The sequence below is a fragment of the Lygodium microphyllum genome, chromosome 8 (genome assembly GCF_053477565.2).
Source record: "Lygodium microphyllum isolate KBCC chromosome 8, Lygodium_microphyllum_v1.1.10, whole genome shotgun sequence".
NCBI lineage: Eukaryota > Viridiplantae > Streptophyta > Polypodiopsida > Schizaeales > Lygodiaceae > Lygodium > Lygodium microphyllum.
In genome coordinates this window covers 57,817,262-57,838,168 of record NC_141142.1, presented here as the reverse complement: position 1 = coordinate 57,838,168, position 20,907 = coordinate 57,817,262, and the positions used below count along the sequence as shown (strand labels likewise).

The 20,907-nt window shown below is 40.8% G+C and overlaps 1 protein-coding gene across 2 annotated transcripts in view; it reads right to left on the bottom strand.

Annotated features, from left to right (window-relative positions):
• PRP40C (pre-mRNA-processing protein 40C) overlaps positions 1–20,907 on the bottom strand; it is a 55,967-nt gene that overhangs the window by 8,354 nt on the left and 26,706 nt on the right. Inside the window, exons 2-7 of one of the 2 annotated variants that reach the window (XM_087682958.1) lie at positions 18,868–19,174; positions 17,370–18,761; positions 17,250–17,287; positions 14,665–14,743; positions 13,947–14,414; positions 13,761–13,844 (exon numbers count right to left, since the gene is read on the bottom strand). In XM_087682958.1, coding sequence (XP_087539084.1) covers positions 13,761–13,844; positions 13,947–14,414; positions 14,665–14,743; positions 17,250–17,287; positions 17,370–18,761; positions 18,868–19,116 — 2,310 coding nt within the window. In that variant the 5' untranslated portion in view covers positions 19,117–19,174. Of the gene's footprint in view, positions 1–13,760; positions 13,845–13,946; positions 14,415–14,664; positions 14,744–17,249; positions 17,288–17,369; positions 18,762–18,867; positions 19,189–20,907 lie in introns of both variants that reach the window. The other variant, XM_087682956.1, reaches the window with a different exon arrangement.

The window sequence follows — 20,907 nt, the reverse complement described above, 5'->3', positions numbered from 1 at the left end:
TGAGGAAAACTTTGAAACAAAAATGGAATGAAAATGGAAACAGAAACAAAAACAACAATCTGTCAAAAAAGTGAAACAAAAATGCCATGTCATTAAGGGGTAGGATTTGGGAAGGAGAAGGGAAGAGGAACAAATGTGCAAAGAAAGAAAGGGAACAGACATTCTAAGGGAGGAAAAGGAAAAGAATATGGCTGGGTTAAATAGTCAGTAAGATATAGGCCTATCATGGACTTAAACTATGCACACTTCCACAAGTTTGCAACTAGGCATATTCCAAATCCATGCGAAAGAGGGAAATGTTAAGAAAAACTTTGGAATCCAGCGGCTGAGGTGTTTAATGCTGCGGGCAGAGTTGGTAGCATTGGCTCAAGACACTGAATAGTGCAAGGCCTAGCAAAATTCGGGGAGTTTTCCACCCTCATAGCATGCAAGGAGGATCTGTTCATGATAAGCACCAGTGCTCACCTAGATCCTACTCCTTCAGTTGTTTTACCTTCTTTCATCCTTTCTCCAACTTTCCCTTATCGAAGAGGACTCGAGCCACCTCAATTGTCCCTGTATTCCTTCTTAAAGTCATCCTGATCTTTCCTAGGACTGCCCAAGGTGGAGTACCTCTCAATCCATGTCAGGGGTGGACAAGTATCCTTGCCTCCATGTGTACCTCACAACCCATGCAGCGAGCACTTGGGGCAAGATATGACACAATGGGAATGTCCTAAGTGTAAAATGTCACCTTACAAAGTGCGAGTCATCCCTTCAATACAACCTTTATTTCAACCAAATCTAAGCTTTTTTGTCAATCTCTTCGATTGGATTTATAAAAAAAGAAGCACGAACTGGTAGGGATAAACATATTGGGGATGAACCTCAAGGTAGCAAGTGAAAAGATTCACCTCGCCTTGGGACTAGAAAAATGGAATGTCAATTTCCATGCCTCTACATGTTAACACCCAAAAGTAATCAATCATCCAGAACCACCAAAACATTAATTTCTCTATGGCTATGTTAAAGCCACCTCCTTTGCAAAAGGAAAAGCAAGAGCATAAGAAAGTATTAAGTGAGTCACAACTATGAATCTCACAGAGAGTTCGATCTTTGCTTAGAACTAACATTGGCAGCATGCCTAATACATGCAAGTTGGACATGGAACACTGACATGGATTTTCCATCGGCGAAAAGGTCAGGAACCCCTAAGAACCTGACCCTAGGAGGAGACAATAGCTAGAAACAACTACCAATACCCTGTAAGCTGAAGAGCAAAAGGGAGGAATCCATCAAGGATAAGCTTGTTTCTGATCAGTTAGTTGGTGCCATACTAGCTCAACAAGGCAGCAATAAATAGCTGGTCTCAAAGGATGATCAGCCACACTTGGACAGAGATATGGCTCAAACTCCTATATGAGGAAATAGTAAGGAATCTTTTGCAATGGCAAAAGCCTAACAAAACAATGCCACATGGAAGTAGAAGACCCATGGACTGCAAACTCCTTATCTCATAGAAGCAGCAATTTCAATCCAACAGACTATAAGTTGCAGCAAAGGAAACAGTACAAATCCTTTCAGCACAAAGGAGAGGAAGATGTGGATGTTCACTTCACTTCACTTCACCAAACTTTTTCTCAGGTATCCCTTCTTTCTCTCTCTGACAATAATGATATTTCCAAGTTTTTGGACAGCCTACATACCACTATCTTGGCTTATGTGGAGGCATAGTATCTGAATTATTTGGAGGCAGTCATGGAGTTGGCCACCATCTTTGAGAAGCAAGAAAGAAGGCTGGACAGCTTAATCAACTTGCTGCAACAAAGCCAAAGAGAAGGGCAAGTCCAAGGAGAGAGACTCCCAAGGACATAGCAAAGGGGAACAAATATTCAAGTGCAAGCAACAAGGTCACAACCATCAGAAGTGCCCTTAGCAAAGACGATAGGACACAAATTCAACGAATGGGTCAATTCACAAAAGTGCCCCTGACTCAAATTAGGTTCTAGTACCAACCACTACATTAACAAACACAAATCTAAATCCTTAAGTTGACAATCCATGCTTATGCATCATTATGGTTCAGGTTGGAACCAAGAGTCTCAATAGTTTGAGATCTTCAATCCGTGATACAACTTCTTTGCACAAGGGGACCAAGGGCATGCAGATGCCATGGGATTGAAGGTGTTGCACCATGGCTCATATTCAATAGAGGTTTCTTGTGAGATGGATTTCTTAAGTAGTAATCTAATTGTTCACAAGGAATATCATGTTTGTCAAAACATAGATGTGGAATTTGCATCTTACAAGTATACCGGTGGTTGATAATTTGTTCTTTACAAGGTATACTTAGCCATTCTAGAGGAGATGACTGGGATTTAGTTTTGCCATCAAGAGAGAGTGTGTCAATATGAGAACTATGTATGTATCTTAAAGGTAGGGATTCTCTAGTCCACAATTGTAGGTGTCTACTTAAAGCAAATCTCAAAGGTGGTTCACCAATTGCATTGTTTCTAATTGGTGATTCAGCAACTTCTTTGCCGCATTTGGTTGCTAATATCACATGAATGGAGTTCTCAAGTCTAATAATTTCTTGGATGAGTGCAACTGCAACTTGTGTGATTATGGCTGTGACTGGTGATTTGCTCATGGTGGATACTTATGGTGGCACTGACAAGACACTTTCTATGGGAAGGCAACAATGAAAGTTCAAGGGCCACTTTCCATGGACTAGAATAGAACCTTGTCCCAACCTTCAAGAGAATAGTCTCGCATTCATGAGTTTGATCTAGTGCCCCATATCTAACAACAACCATTGTTAAAGCAGCAAGCATGTAGTGCACCTAATGATGTGGCACTTGCCACAAACAAGCAGCAAGATGGGTGATCAATAAATTAGTTTCTCAGGTGATAGTCTAATCAATTAATAGGTGACATGGTAAAACAACGGAGTAATAAACCAAACAATAATCATGATCTTCATCTTTAGTTGTACTAAATGTGGTGTATCGTGGATTATGCATACTACATCAATTGTCAATGTCAGTTAACAGCAAAGACTTTAGACAAAGGGTAATCACAAGGATTGAAAAGCGATTTGGAGAGCTCGGGTAATCATCCCAACTAGTGAGCCACTTGTGCATATCACTAAGGATTACCCTAAGAAGCTTGATAAGGACTCCACTATAAAGAAACAGTAGGGTTTGTGAGGAACCCAATGTGTACAGCAAAAACTAAGACACTAAACTTGGAATCTCAAAAAATGAATGAAATAATGAATCATGCACTAATATAATGGAGTGGGCCTCAAGGTTTTGTGTCTCTTGGATCGATATTTTTGTTAGTAGAGTTGAGCTGATGACACCAATCAAAGCTAGGAGATAACTACATTGTCTTGGTTAATCAAGCAACAACACCTACGGATGAGAATGCTTTGTGGAGGTAGTGAAATAAAGTTCTTTAAGCAAAGGGATGTCGAAGAAAACACTAGATGATGATGGATAACAGTAGAGGGAGAAAAATGCAATCCCCTCAAGAGCTATAGGTGATGACAAAGTGATCTCCACAGATCGCGGTACCAAAACACAGATATAGATTGACCAAAGGGAATTGGGAGGTGGGTGATTGGAAGAATGGCAACAACTCTCCAAACTTCTACTCCTTTGCAACATTTTGGTAAAGATGATAAAGAAAATAGAGTTCAGTTTGTTGACCATGGAAAAGGTTCTCTAGAGGATCAATTATTGTATGACATAGAGGGGATTACAAGAAAAAGTCATGTGACTCTTCTTCCACTTTTTCTTCTTTGAATTTTGCTTCTTATTGTCAGAATGATTTTGGTGTTTCATCTTCATTGCATTCCACATCTACATTCATACCACAATTTCAAAAGTCACCTATCCCAACCACTTCTTCCATGCATCTCCCGTATACCATTCACACCATTTATTTTTCCCTTTTAAACACCGTATGTCACATCACACATCACTCCACGGTTTCTTCAAGCATGGGCACAATCTTTATAACCTCTACTCTCATGCTTCCGAGTGTGGCTCATGCACCTATGGGGGAGGTTCACCCTCCACCTTACAAACATTCAAGATACTCACATGGGCTACCTACCAAAGCTTTCCCAAGTATGCACCAATTGATTCCTTAGTTTACTAGCATGGCTATTTCTACTGGACGATTTGGTTATTCCATTGAGCCTCAACCAATAGTTGAACAAGGCTTTAGAGTCCACGTGCCTCCTCTACAAGCACCTATGGTTTCCTCTCACTCGATTTTTTCCCACCTACCCTATCCCTACTATCTACTTCACCCCTCTTTCCATACACCTCAAGGTTCTTCCTCCTCATCAACCAAGCACGCTTTCACTACAAGACTCGTTTTAACATGTCCAACTATACCACTTGGTCAAATTTGATGAGACATATTCTAGATTCTTAGAACGTGTGGGACCTTGTCCAAGAGCTAGAACCCCAACCAAAAAGACCCTCACCTCATTCCACCAAAGGTTATCCACTCATGGAAGATCAAAAATACCTCTGCTATAGTCAAGTTGATGCAAGGCCTACTCCTAGAATTTCACATCATAGCTATAGTATTTTGATCTAGCATCTAAGTAGTGGGAACACTCGATTGACCACTATGTGGCTCGAGATAAGTCCCACCATACAAACCTCGACTATGAGCTGCAAAACTTCAAAATGACTAATCGAAATAACCTTAAGGTCAACCTGGCTGACTATCGGCGACTTCCCGCCCAATTCTCCACCACGGGGCTCCTAAGTTCCCTAATGACCAAGTCACCTTCTTAATGAACAAGCTACCTAGAAAATACTTCCATTTTGTATAACAAGTACATCTTACAACCTGCCATATCTATGTTCCATGTATTTAAGTGTCAATTATTGTGTCGTGCTCGACTGTTCAATCAGTTTCACAATGCATCCTCCTTAGACTAGGGGCTTTCATCATTTCTTCTCAAAAGCGATAGCAAGGGAAAGACAAGAAAAATCAAAACCAAAACCAAAATCAAACTCCAACTCAAAATCAAGCTAGTAAGTCACAAGTAAACTCCCGTTCCTCCTTAAAACTCGGGTGGCAGAATGCCCTAAAGAAAAATAAGTATTGTCAACATTATCAAAAGGCTAGCCACTTTGACGACTACTATCAAGCAAAAGTAAAAGGCACTCAACCCAAACCTAAGACTCAAACCCCTATCCCTCCATCACATAACCCCCAACATAGGAGGCAAGGTCTCAAAATCAAGCTAGTAAGTCACAAGGAAACTCCCGTTCCTCCTTAAAACTCGGGTGGCAGAATGCCCTAAAGAAAAATAAGTATTGTCAACATTATCAAAAGGCTAGCCACTTTGACGACTAGTATCAAGCAAAAGTAAAAGGCACTCAACCCAAACCTAAGACTCAAACCCCTATCCCTCCATCAAATAACCCCCAACATAGGAGGCAAGGTGGTAGCAACCAAAATCAAGGGTAATGGAGAGGCCAAAAAGCCACACTACCACTAGTCAGCCATCCAGCTAGTTTCATTCTCAACTCAAGAGGGCACGTTTCACTGATTTGCTAAATCTCAGACCTATCTCATCTCCATAAAGACCTCAAAGGATACAAGCTCAATTGATATTCATAAGTTACCTCTTGACAAGGCAACCAAAGAGGCCCATTCTACCCGACCAAGCACATCTCCTCCTATTCGGATCATGGATAAAGGAGCCACCTGTCGTATGACCCCCATCCAAGACGTTTTTGTCTCCCAACCCTTGTAACCGAGAATATTCACTGTAGGAATAACTCCTCAATCAAGATCCATGGTCTAGGTTGCGTCAAGTTTGATTCCAATGAGAGCTGCGATCTCACTTTGTTGAACAATGTATATTATGTCCCCCAACTTGGGATAAACCTATTATCCATTCAATAGCTTTGCCAATTGGGACGAGCAATTTTCTTTATTGTAACCATAATCAAGTTCATAGACTCTAAAACCGGTTTAGTGATTGCTAACAGCAAGGTACAGACTAGTAGCCTCTATATGATAGCTCAATTTCTTTTCCAACCAACATTCAAGGGCTCAGAGTTTCATCCCTTCCAAGCTTTAGCCACCACACGAGACCCTACAAACAATAAGCATCTTTGGCATTATTGCTTCGGACATCTAAGGTATGGCTCTCTTTATGAGTTGTCACATTGTTAGATGGTTGAGGGCCTTCCTTGCCTAGCACCGAACTCGGTTCCTTCAGCAAATCACGCATAGAGCTAAGAAGCCTATGAGATTGATTCATGTTGATCTTTATGGGCCAACATCCATTGCGCTCTTAATAGCACATTATATTTATTTTTGATAGCGGAGGATTTTTCTAGATATATGTGGATGTATTTTCTAAAGAATAAGCCTAACACATTCACGTACTTCTCATCATGGGTGCTTCTAGTGCATAACCAAATGATTCATCACATAGATCGTATGAGGAGTGATACTGGTGGTGAGTTTATCTCCCACAACTTCACCGAGTTTCTACAAGAGCACAAAATTTCTCATCGACTAATCTCTACCAACTCCCCCTCTCAAAATAGAGTTGTAAAATGTAGAAACTGAATTGTGGCAAACATGGCATGCTCTATGCTATTTGCAACAAAGCTTCCAAGTGCCTTCGGGTCAAAGCTGTTAACACTTCAATGTACATCCTTAAACAGTGTCGGATTGCAACGGTCGCTCAAAAGACCCCTTTCAAAGCATTTTTTGGCACTCGACCTATGATTTCCCAATTCAGAGTCTTGGAGTGTCATGCTTATATATACACTCCTGATGGTGAGATATGTAAACTCACTCCACAAGCTAATCCCTTGATTTTTGTTGAATATTCCTCTGAGGCAAAAGCCTATCGCTTGTTCAATCCTTGAGTGAACAAAAGTATTGTTCGAAGAGATGTCCTTTTTTATGAGAGAGATGTTGTGCACCCCATTGCATGGCCTCTGAGCCAATTCCTCAATCTACTTTATCAAAGAGATTGTTGTCTGATCTGGATTTGCTACCACCTACAAAATCTTCAACACCCAAGACTGATCTATGAGACCCCTTACCTCGCTAGTACGAGGAAACCATACAAGGATTCTTTCACTGAATTCTACTCCGAAAGGTCCTCTAAGAACTACCCGAGCATGCACCTCATGCCACACTTGCATCTATCTTTACACGAGATTACATAGCACACTCTTAGCCACAAAGTTAACAAGAGGCTCTTCAACATTCTCAATCGCAAGAGGCCATGGAAAAGAAGCTTGAGAGCATTGACCAAAATGAGACTTGGAATTTGTTGGATCATTCGAGTCATAAGAAAGTTAACGAGACCAATTGGATTTTAAGGATCAAAAGCTAATAAAACATTGGATAAATAGAAGGCTCGCCTTGTTAGGCAAGAGTTTTGATAGAAGCAAGGAATTGACTATGAATAGACCTTCGCACCCACTGCATGGTTGACATCATTCCATCTACTAGTTACACTAGTTGCTCACCATGGTTGGTTGTTGCATTAGATGGATGTCAAAAGTACCTTCTTGAACAAGTACTTGGAGGAGAATTTTCTATATGGAGCAACCTCTCAGATCTCCTTCTACGAATCATAAAGATAAGATCTTTCGATTGCAAAGTACCCTTTATAGGTTGAAGCAAGCACTGGACTCTTGGTTCCAAAGGATGGATGAGTTCCTTAAAACTCATGGTTACCATTCTACCCCTTATGACCTAAACTTATATATCAAATCCACCTCAAAGGGGCTCACCTATATCCTTCTATATGTTGATGATTTATTTATCACACGCTCAAATTCTCCTACCATAGCACATATAAAGACCCAACTTTGTTCCACATTTAAGATAACTGACTTTGGTCAGTTATCCTATTTCTTAGGGATGGAGATGGTTGGGTCTAGGGATAAAAATTTTGTCTCATAATAGAAGTACACCTTTCAATTGGTTGAGCAATATTATACCGATTAGGCAAGGCCTATGGCCATGCCTCTTGATTCCATTGCCAAGCTTTCTAAGGACTTCCTAGATTAGCCCTTCAATGAGCATACTTATGGATTAGTTGTAGGAAAATTATTCTAGTCAATTCCTACTAGACCAGATTTTGCATACTCAATTTTTGTACTTAATCAATATCTCAATGCACCTAAAATGTCAGATTGAACCGTTTATTTACATGTATTGAGATATGTTCAATATACTTGTTCATTTAGATTGACTTATGGTCATGGTTTGCTTTTGCAAGGATACACCGATTCAAACTGAGCTAAAGATTCCAACACCTAACATTCCTAGGGTGGCTACATCTTCTCTTTGGGTACAACTTTAATTTCTTGGTCAAGCTATAAGCAAGAGATGGCGATTGCTTCCATGGAGCCAAGGCAAAATATCAAGCACTCTTTGACTACATCACATAGCTTGTGTACCTAAGAGGCTCACTGGTGGTGATTCACTTTCCATGTGCTTCACCAATTGTCCTCTATTTCCACAACTAGAGTGTTATTGCACTAGCTGGTAATCTAAAACCAACCTTCCTCCTCGAATAGGGTGGTATTAACCTGATTTAACACTAATTACAACAAGTTAATTCACATAAATTGAAATGAACACTTTATCACTCTAATCTTAGACAATGGACAACCTATTGGCACCAAAACTAGTGTCCCTTGCAGTATTTCTTTAGCTTTTATTATAAATGGATGGAAAGCAATTGAGATTCTCCGATCTCCTCCGCTAATCCAAGTGCCTCTTGCTATCAAGACTCACCAGAAAACCTTCAAACCAATTTGCCCCTTCGTTTACTTGGAGATTGACTTTCCTGCTTCTTCAAAGACAAATTCAACCCCAAATCTGATATTGACTGACTGGCCTCTTGAATCTCCTTGAAATTCATCAATTTCAACTACTGGAAGTCAAATCTCAAGCCCTCAATTGTAAGTATGCATCCCCAAGTGGCTGTCAAACCCTAATTTCAATTGTAAATTAGGGCTTATGAAAGAGATTTTCCAATATCTTCACCTCTAATGATTCATGGCTAGATTCTGCTGAGATAACTTGAGAGAGGGCTGGGAGATGAGAGAGAATGCTTTAAAGTCTCATTGCGAGAAAGGCCGAAAAACTACTATTGTCATGCTCAAACAGTCATTGAAGCTGTCAGCTATAAGCTACAGCTTAGGACCACAAGAAATACTGCTTCCCCCTCCTATATGTTGTCATCTGTACCAAAAGGACATTGGGATGCTATTACATGCTCCTTAAGGGCTCCAAATTGCTATCATCTACTATAGGAATGATCCCTGATGACTGTAAATCACATCACCAATATATCCTTGCTCTCTAGCAACCTCCTTCTCTTACAATGACTGGAATAGACTTTTACTAGCCCCTAAAAACGTATTTCCCATTTGCATGGATAAGCTTTGTCAAATAATAACCTTCTAATTCCATTTCTCAACATTATCAAGCTTAAATTTTTAATTTTCAAAAGACTATCTCTCATTTTTAATTTAATAATTATTTTAGCTTCCAAAAAAATAATTCCACTAGAGCCAATAATTAAATTGACTAAGCTAATTTGTCTTCCAAGTATCCCTAAGCAATTATTAACCCTTAGAATAGCATTAATTAATTAACTAAAGCCTAGTCTTTAATGTCATTGTTGATATTAGTGGACAATAAATTGATCTAAGCCCAAATCTAACACAAGGTACCACCTAGTACTTATCAAACATAACTTATTATAACTTTTGCCTTTGGCATCAACTGATATTTCAACATCCTAGTCCCCACACTATGAAATAATTAACTTGCTCCTCACATGTGCAAGTCACATTAGCACATTTGATCAACCTTTAATCAAATACTAAGCAAAGCAACAAAATTTCACTCCTGGTGATATAATCCATCATCAATCCATGAACGAGACACGGTGGTGTATACTACTGCTTTAGCAAAAAGCAAGTTAAGCTAGGCGCCATCCACCTAGAGTTTGTGCCCTAATTGGACCATTTTGCAGACATCTTGACCAAAATGGTCAGTCATCCAATTCTTCAATATCTTCTCCCCTACTACTTTAGATTGATGAGGAAAGGGTGATTTCATCCAACTTCCCTTTTCACTTTGAGATGGGGCTGTCTTATTCTCTTGGTGGTGATAGGTTTTTTATTACAAATTGCTTCATTGACATTATTATCATCATCCGCATCATCACGATAACCATGATTGTAAAAGGACACTTGGGCAACTGAATAATTCCCCTACAAGGATACTATCCAAGTGGCAACCTTGCATAGCATTTTGCTTGAGCATGACAATTTTCATTACCTTGTGCATGGGCATTCTAATCTTGCAAGTATACATCTATGCACATTTATCCCTTTTTTATCAAAGAATGCTTGACTCTAGATCCACCGTATTCGTGGCACCTCTTATGAAAATCTCCTAGGGCAATCTTTCTTTGGTTACTTCTATCTTTCTTTTTTATTTCTCCACATATATCCCATAGCTTCTTCACACATTTTTTCCTCGTCACTAACACAATGTTGGTTGGGATAGCTTGCTTGTTTTGTGAAAGCCTTGGATCTGATTATCCTTTTTATTCTCCCCTAGAAATACAAATTACTCAATAGGATGAGTACTAACGAAAGATCAAAAGCCTTCCAAAAACCAAAATAATAACAATAATGAGTCCAATGTGGTTCCATCCACCTTTGTAGATCTTGGTAGGCCACTAGGTAGCCGATGAGCACCTTTTGTCCGATGCCTTGGCCTCTTTGGGGTGATTGCTTGGCTTCCCTTTGTAAGATAACTATCCCCTTTGTAGCATCACTAGGCCACTGGGCAACCAACGTACACCCTTGCCCTAGCTTCTTTGGGATGGCACACCCTGGGGTAAAAGAAAAGAAACATATGGGCTTGGGCTAGTACAATCCCTTTCTAGTTCCAATTTTAGACCTAAGAGGGAATGTTGAGTAAAAATGCATCATAGGCTGATTAGCCACTTAATCCTAATTTGGGAGGACCCATCCATCTATAAATAGGTAGGCTGCCCACCACAGCCTTAATCTTGTTTTTTGCAAATTACTAGTGTTGAGACTTTGTTGTCCATAGCCCACACAGATAATATCTCAGTTCGAGTTGTTGCCAGACATTCCCAAACTGCTAGCAACTATTGTTTAGCCCTTCTCCACTACTGGTGACTACCGTTCAGCCCTTCTCCACTACTAACAACTATTGTCTTGACTTGTCCTACAGCTGGTAACCTATTTTCAGCCTGTTTGCACATGAGACAACTTGCATTTACTGCTGTCTACTATCACCCTGCTGCCACAAGGCACCTGCAACCTGCATTTATCGGTTCCAGCTCACATACAGCCTGCCACATCAGCAAACAGGCTGCGTTCTGCTGCTGCAACCTGTCATGCAAATGCCATGTCATCAGTCATTGCTGTGTTTGCTGATTGTCTGCCCAAACTGCTTCATCAAACACTGATCCAGCCTTCTTGAGCTGCATTCGCTGCTACCTGACATCTCCAAAGACTATCTACTGCATTTCAAGATCCGTGGAGTGCGACACACTCTTCAGCTCATACTCTCTGTCCCCATCCCTAAGACAAGAAGTTTGAGGTTCACCTACATAGTGTGCTTGCTACATTGAGAATTGTATTTATTCATTATTCGAATTCTTTCATCTTCTACGTTCATTGTCTCTATGTTACCCTAGCCCTCATTGTGTTTCTTTATCAGTCTATGTGTTTGTCATACAATTGTGTTTGTATTCTAAGTCCAGCATTTCTTTACATATGTGACAACTGAAGGAGTCTCAAGGGATGTTGGCAGACTTAATAAACTGCAAACATAGGAGCACAGATGTTGTTGATGGAGCAAATCAGCTGGGAGGCCAGATGAAAGATGAAATGCAGCAGAAAAGTGTGCTGAATCATTAATGCATGTGAGGATTTTGGTGCTCGACATCCACTTCTAAAGGGAAGTCAAGACCATGGAAGCAATCTCAACTTCTTCCATCATGGCTTCAATCCTTCTCAAAGGATGTGGATTCATCTTCCTTAAAACAACATGATCTTATGCTCATGCAGGCAATCGTCATCAGTCATCCTAGACTTTGCTTAATGGATATTAGAGCATCTTGATTCAAATCATTTCATTGAGAAGTACCATCTCCAGGCCATACTAACCAATGTAACACCATCAATTCTAGCCCTTTCGATGCTCCATTGTCAAACATGAGGGTCACGATTCAAAGCTTGCACCTATGTGTATACTACAAGGCCCTCAACAAGTTCACCATCAAAAACATGTGTATACTACAAGGCCCTCAACAAGTTCACCATCAAAAACATGTGTATACTACAAGGACACCCCCGAGACAATATTTCGGCTGTGGATCATCCAATGCACTACCTTACTTTTCCAAGTGCATGGCACAAGGGTTGAACCTCTTCTGGGGAAGTGTGGCATTGTTTTCTTGGATGATTGTATGGAGGACATGAAGCAAGCTTTCAAGGAGTTGGCCATCTACTATTTCAACCCTATGTTGAGATTATCCAATCTCGATGAACCTTTTGTGGTGACTTGTTTTGCCAACAGTCATGCAATAGGAACAATATTGCAACAATCCAGCCATCTAATGGCTTATAAGAGTGCAAAGCTCAAGGTGGCAAAGTTAAATTCATTCACCTATAAATTACTCCCTGGCCATTATGCATGCTTTGAAGAAGGGGGGCATTACTTGATTGGGTAAGATTTTCAAATCAAGTCAGACCAGCAAGCATTGCGCTATCTCCTCACTCACAGCAGGATATGACTCCATATGAATTGTGATGGTGGCAATGCCTTCCCCATTTCAACTTCGAGATCAAATATGTGCTCAGAAAAGAGAACAGACACATACTGCAATCAAGACCCAAATGTTATTAGTAAAAAACTGTTGCTTATTCCATAGAAATTGTGGCTTCACAAGGCATCACCCACCAAGCAGGTTTGTAGACTCTTCTCTTTGTGGAAAGGCCAAATGTTCAGCCACTTGGGCTACTTGATTACACACACACATGCACGAGTCCTTTTTTCCTAATATTGTTTCCATATGAGAAAGCCCAAACTGTGTTGTAAAACCTCCCATCAAAGCAAAGGAGAAAAGTTTACAAAGCCCTATGTCTAATTCACACACACACACTCACCCACCCACCCAACCACAAAACAGAGTTTGAATCCTCATGCACGAAGAGCCAGAAAAGAACTAGACAGACAATATATGCAAAGCAGCCTCCATATCAATTGATTTTCAGCTTTCAAACAGGAAGCCCCAACAGTCTGGACTAACTGCACTAATGTGCAGGACACCTTCCAGGTTTTCATGATTGTCTTTACCATTGAATTCATAGGTATGATAGAAACAATGCCTATTTCATACCCCTTCAAGACAAAGACATAAGAAATAAATGCTAAAAGATGGATTGGACCAAACTTTGGTGCAGGTTACCTTCCAGATTTTGAACATGAAATCTTTACACTTCATTTCACAGGCATGTTGAACTATCTCCAGATATACCAGTCTAGAAGCCAAATTAAAAGAAAGACTAACCTACAATGATACTAAATTTGGAAACGGACCTAGAGTCAAATTTCAAAGTGGAATCCATACGCCCATGTCAATCATTAAAAAGCAGGACCTTCTATAGCACTTTTTGGTACACTTAAGAAATCTAATTGCAAACCTTGAAGCGAGGATCAAATATAATTTTTGGTAACTCCTTCTCCCATTTAGAGAAGGGAACAATGCCTTTCTCTTTCAGCATTTCCTACAACATCAGGCAAAATTCTTCTATAAGAGCTAAGCAAAGAATGTACATAAAATGATGACAGCAAAAAGCAAGAAGGCAATTAAAACCTAACCTACTCACCTTGAATTGAGCCACGCGCTCATCTTTTGTTGGACCCTTATCTTCATCCTCACTGTCAGAGGATGAATCAGATGATGACTTCTCAGCAGTGCTCTCCTTGATCTTTTCCTTACTGCCTTCTAGTATTGGATTCTTGCTAGCAGCAGCATTATCTGTAAGGCTTGATCCATCTACGACTGTCGAAACACTCAAACTGCTAGCAAGTCCACCTGATCCTGGAGATGCAGAATCTTGCAGCTTTTTTTTAACTAAGTCCAGAGCAGAAGAGCTTGCAGTTGGTACAAGTGCTTTGTGTGCATCCCGCCCCAACATACCCACACCAGGCACATTCAAACTGAAAGAAATGGGACCTTTCTCACTATTTGTTTTTGCAGCCTGCAGTAAACCTGTAGCTGGTTTAGCTGAAGCCTCCTCACTTTGCTTTTTACGGAACTCCGCAACTTCCACCGGAACTTGCCAACTTGTGGCCTGCATTATAGAGCATTGAAGAGTAGAAATAATTATTTGCAAACCATTAGTCTGACAAAATCTTTTTGAGAATGGAACCCAATGGCTGAAGAAAGCAGGGTTAACTTTCTGATGTCGACTTGACATCTACACAATGAGATTCAGGACTCTTTCTAATACTTTATTGATGAAACCTTCTGCCATTATGTGAAAACAGATGCAGTCGATTTTTTTTCTTAATAGTTTTAGCAAGCCTTGAGGTGCTGGTTACCTGGGTTATGGTGTGGTAATAATATTTCTTTGCATCATTTGTTTTTACCAATGCCCATCCAGTCCCACCAATCAACTCCCTGTTTTTTTTTAAAACAAAACAAAACAAAACAAAACTTTCAACAGGCATTTATCTCTTGGAACATATCCACAGAAAACTAAGTTTGACACCATAAGCATGAGATGTCTTTGAGCGGATTTTATATTCTCAAGTGTAACTTAAGCCTATGGTAAGCAGTCCACATGTTATGATTCTCATACCAACAATATGTCAATCTCTTTCAACATTCAAAGCTTGAGACTAAGAGGCTTCCATTATACTTGGAAATTGGAGTGTAGCTTGATCAAGCATATTTACATGTTATACTGTGGGTTTTCCAGATGGTCAAGATGACTTCCCTGAATCTACCTGTTCAGAAATTTGTTTTACAAGACAGGGAATATTATAAGGGTGTAAATCAGTTGCCACACAAGGCCTCAATCTATGAGCAACAGGACAGACCCATCAGCACAACAAAACAAGGCAGCTTCAAGAAAAATGTTTGCAGAACATTTTTAACTGTATGAAACAGCCAAGGGGAAAAATAGAACAAGAAAGGAAAAAGTGAAGCTAATAGTTCTCAAAGCTGGCCATTGATATAGTGGTAGGTGTGAATTTATCACTGTGAGTTCATCTTGCAAGTTGAATAAGCATTAAACCTACAGTACAATCATCATGTGCGGGCACAGAAATGCCCAGCTCGATAAACTGATAAGCCTTTGTAATATTGCATAAATTATGGATCCTAAGTTTTCCTCTTCAACAAGAAAACCAATAAGGGAATAATATTCTTATCATGGGTAATCAGTGTAGCTCATATTCCAAAGATCCCCCAAATAAGTCTGCCTCTACAACCAATCTAGATTCTAGATTAATCAGAACTACTACAAGTGAAGTTCAAAGTTTGCAAGAGACTTTCCCCAATGTTTCGCCTTTAGCCTCTGTGCCATTGACCTATCATGTAATGTGATGAGCTTATGAGCAACTAGAAACTGGTGATGAGTTTACCAGTATTTTATTTGACTGATCGTTGAAAGGCTTAGGTTGCATTTACCATCCATACCCAAAACGTTTTTTAGACTTTAACAATGGATCACACTTCCTTACACATCAACTCTAGATATGTTTCACAAACCCACCTGTAATACGTTAATTTCAAAATTCCAACTCTAGATCTTTTCATTGCATGGACCGGTCCAACACTAAATATTATAATTTTGTCTCAAAGAAATATAACCCTAACTTCATCAGGCCTTTAATTGTTCTTTCGAGGAAGATCAATGTTTTCATTATCGTCTTCCACACCAAAAAATGATCCATCAGTGCTCAATAACACAGAAAAAGACGGATACTGGCAAGATAAATGGTGGAGTATGTAAGAAGAATTAACTAAAGCAAAAAGGTGAAACTTCATCATTAGTGCTCATGATTGTTTAGTTGTGGCAGCAGAGATAAGCGCTACATTTAACAAAGGTAACAATGAAATTACTCGACAATCAGAAGAAGTAATAGATAACTTGCAACACACTATTTAATGTAGGCTTCCAGACGCCAACATTACACAGAAGCTGTTACATTAAAAGGTGAATGGGCAAATATTTTAAATTTGTAAGTGCATACTCCTACTAGATGGTGCCAATTAAGCATTCCTTCTGGCCATTCTCAGGTTAGAAAGGACACCTCCTCTTGATGGCCATGCCTCAATGGAACTCTCAAATCAATAATATCAAGAGATCTGAATGAAAACAACTTGATACCATTCATGCATACCAAAACATACAAGCCCCATACATTGAGCTTGTATATTTATAATATTCTGGGACTGAAACCACAAAGCTGATGCTAGACTAATGCACAGCAGTGCAAGAGAACTCAGCACGGGCACACAGAGGACGTGTGTTGTATTTTGTGTGTGTGTGTGTGTGTGTTGGTGGTGTGGGTGTGTGGTGGTGGAGAGCAAGTACAAAGAAAGGAGGGAAGGAAAGAAACCACATTAGTGTCCACTGGATGCATCAAAGACATATGATTAGACAAGGATACATCAATTTCATTATGATCCACTTCAGGTGCACACATAAGCAGAGAAAGAGGGGATGATTTTTTTGGGGGGGAGAAGGCACACAGATAGAGATGAAAATGCAGAAGCTTACACACAATACTAAAAGATAAACACAATTTTGAGCAATAAGTGATTCTGATCACATGAATCTAGACTTACATTGCAGACTTGGAGCTACTTTCTATGCATATATATCGTCATGAACACAGTCCACTGTTTCCTTAGGAAAAGTGCCTACTCACGCAGTCACTGCAGTAGAGTCCCCAACTGCCAGAGACAGGTATGTTTCGCAGCGTTCCCAATCTGTTCCCCCAAATTGAATCTTTTCTTGAAAAAGTTGAGTGCTTTTCACACAATTAGCAAACAGACATTGTAACTTTGGATTCATTGAGTTGGCCATTAAAATGCTTCTTATCAATATAACACACACGAATGAAGAAGTAAACGACTAGATGTTTTGTCAATATCCAAAAAAAGTTGCTCTTACCAGGACACTGGAGTTGGTTGTGCAGTGACCTTGTCAACCTGAAACAAAATGGAAAAGGTTCAAAAACACTGCATGATGTTGCAGCTAAAAACATCCAAATTGTCTTCAACGAACACATACCTCCCCTATGAATCCAGGAGGTTTTTCATATGTTGACTGTCCAGTTATGGAGTTGTAATAATATATGGTCCCTTCTGAGGTTCGGTGAGCAGTCCAAGCTTCCACAACCTCATCTTTTGGAGAGGTTTCAAATTTTCCTCCAACCTCAAAGGCACTTTTGTCCACACCTCCACCACCAGTAAGGCCATTGACTGATGGAGTAGAGGATATTGAAGCCTCATTCCCACTCAAAGTTTTTGTTGGTGATTTGGAAACCAGTGGTGCTTGCTCTCCTGGAGGCACTAAGGCAGCTGCACTTGCCGTTGGGGGCCTAGTTGTAGCTGCAGCACCTACAAGTGGAGGATTTACAGGACGGATAGAAGGAGTGTATGGAGTTGGAAGAGGAAAAAATGGACGTGTTTGAACCATCTGCGGCCACATCTGCTGCGGGGGAGGAACAGGAGGAACACTAAGGTAAGTTCCATACTGTGGCTGTTGTACAACAGGAGTAACAGATCCAGCAGCTGCAGCTGCTGCAGTTGAGGCTGCAGTTGAGCTACTAACACTAGAAGTCAAAAGTGGCCTTGGACCTGAAACAGAGGAATCTGCAGAAGTTTGTGGTCCTAGAGACATTGAGTTTCCTGAGGTGGCAGGTGGAACTGAACCCACTGAACTGCCTATAGACCCTCCAGCAGATGACCCAAGCAAGCCAGTTGATGCAGGGAAACCAGATGATACAGGCAATCCAGATGGAGAAACTCCTGGGGGAGGAGGCACAGCTGAACCATTTTGACTAACAGGTTCAGAAATACCAGGGGGTACTAAAAGCCCAGATGTTATGGGCACTCCTGAACCTGTACTTCGAGAAGCTCCTGTGCTTATAGCTGGTGATATAGAAGGTGGAACAAGCCCTGGAGGGACAGGTGGCCCAGAAGATGACAACACAGGAGGTCCAGGCCTCCCAGAATGTCCAGGTGGCCCTGGCTGCCCTGGAACACCAGAAAGCCCAGAAGGTCCAAGTGACACCGGTGCTGCTGCAGAAGTTGATGCTGACACCACAGAAGCACCTCCAGCTGGAGCTGATACAGATGATGCAGACCCAGAAGAAGATGGTGCACCTGAAGAAACAGGGGTTGCACTGTTACCAGAGGATTCCTGAGAGGTAGAAATTCCAGGTGGATTTGGAAGTGTTGTTATTCCAGGAGGTGCAGATAGTACAGGGCGAACAGACATCCAAGGAGGCCCTGGAGGAACAGGAAGCCCAGGAGGACCTCCGGGCCCAGGTATGGAACATGGTCCCGGAGTGGAAGGTGTCTGCCATCTTGGCACAGGATACGGCGATGGAGGAGGTGGATATGCTGAAGGGGCAGGTGCAGAATTAGAGCTGGCTTGAACCAAGGCTCCTGCTGGAGGCTACACAAAGCAAAAAGGTTGGCAACCACATTCCAAACCATATAGCAAAAACCAAAAATGTATTTAATTCAAAAGATCATGAACCTCATGACTAGTAATGACTTACTGGAGTTGCTGGTTGAGGAGGCTGAGGATTTGCAGAATCAGAGCTGCTTTGACTAGATCCTCTAAAGGAAGGGCCGATTGAAGATGGGGATGGAGGAAAAGTTGATGGAACAGGGTAAGGAGGTTGTTGAGTCATTCCCGAACCCTGAACTGGAGCAGATCCCCAATGTCCTTGAGGCCCTGCCATTTGGGACTGGACGGGCGTGGAAGCCTGTGTAGATTGAGGCTGCTGCCATGCTTGAGCTGACATTGTGCTTTGATAACCCTTGCTCAAACAACTATAACCTCAGGCAGTAGACACTTCATTCCTGCCAGTACAAGCCTGAACCAAATAATTTATCCTCTCTCTCTCTCTCTCTCTCTCTCTCTCTCTCTCTCTCTCTCTATATATATATATATATATATATATATATGCACATGCACACGCTTGCACACAGAACACCCACTCACAGAGCATATAGACATAACACAGTTTATACAGGCATGCATGCCCCCCTCCCCCAACACACACACACCTACCTTGCATTCAGATATGTCAATGAGTTACCAATCACGCTCCCTCAAATTTCAAGACTTTAACTATCATGAATGTTTACATAGAATGTATGTCCTCTATTCCGATCTCGTTGACTACATGCTAGCATCTTTCCACATATAGACCTTCAGAGTATCAGGTAAGAACCCTTCTAAAGAGTCTGAATCATGATTACAGTAGTAGCTGGAGGTGATGAGGAACTAGTGGGCAGCAGCAAGAGGAGCTGGCCAAAACATGGACTGGGGATTGATTGGGATGACAAGGGATACAAGTGACCTAGTACACAATCTATTTATAGTTGAGCAACCAACCAAAAAATAGGGGAGTTCGCTTATGGGACACTGAAACACACTCAGTGAATTTGAATTTTGGGATGCTATGATCTGAACACTGAAACACATAGTGTATTTAGAATTTTTGGGGTTGCTTAATGAGCCAATGAAGGTTTAATGTATAATGTGCCATTTTAAGCTTAACATGGGCATGGTGATAGTATGCATGCAGAAGGGAATAATTTTCAGCATGCATAGCAAGCATATGCACATCCGGGTTATTTGAGAGGTGGTTCAATGTTCCAAGCCATGGATGGCAATGCATCAAGTGGTTCTGGTATGCTGAAAGTTATGGTGCTGGTTTACAGCCTGGTTTGCAACAATTACATAGTAATGTTTTTGATGGTGCCACAACTAGGAATGCAACATAGCATGTATGGAAATATTGGCATGTAGCCAAGGTTGCAATCAAGATTGTATGGACATGAGGGAGGCCCTATAAGACAATATGGAATGCAAAGTCTAGGGACTAGCCCAAATAACCCAAGCATCCATCTGTCTCCATAACAAGTAGTTATATTATATCAAATCACATGAGGAATACAAAAGTCACAAGAAAGGAGTAAAAGAAATTGCCATATGCCAAGGAACCAAGTTCTCCCTAGGGAGAGTATTAGCATGTTGAATGAGATTTAACTGCCAATGTAAAAGACCCTTTCACCTAGATATATGTCCCTATACACCAAAGGCTAAATCAAAAACGAACACGTTCCGAATGACCCAGTTATACCAACAGCCCCAAAATCTGAGAAAGTGGAACAAGATCTTCATATATGGCTGTGCGGGAGTGGGAAATTGTGCCTTAGCAAAGACCCAATCGGAGGGGTACAGAGACAGTCCAACTACAGCTCTCCACATATTGAATAGGAAGGACGAGATTTTTTTGGTCCCCTCTCTCTTCCCCCCCCCCCCCCTCTCTCTCTCTCTCTCAATATAGCCATCTTTTCTCTCTCATTATTTATACACATTCTAGTTTGAAAATCTCTTTTTTTTGCGTAATAGGTAATTGCATTAATTACGAAAATTACAAGTATAAGATTGCAAGGTTACAAGACACAAGATGGCTCTAGTCCATTGTGCATAAAAGATACAAAGTCATGGCAAAGGAACAGAGTCGTATGCTAAGGAACTAAATCATCTCTAACCAAGATATCAGCATTGCTATAGAAGGTCA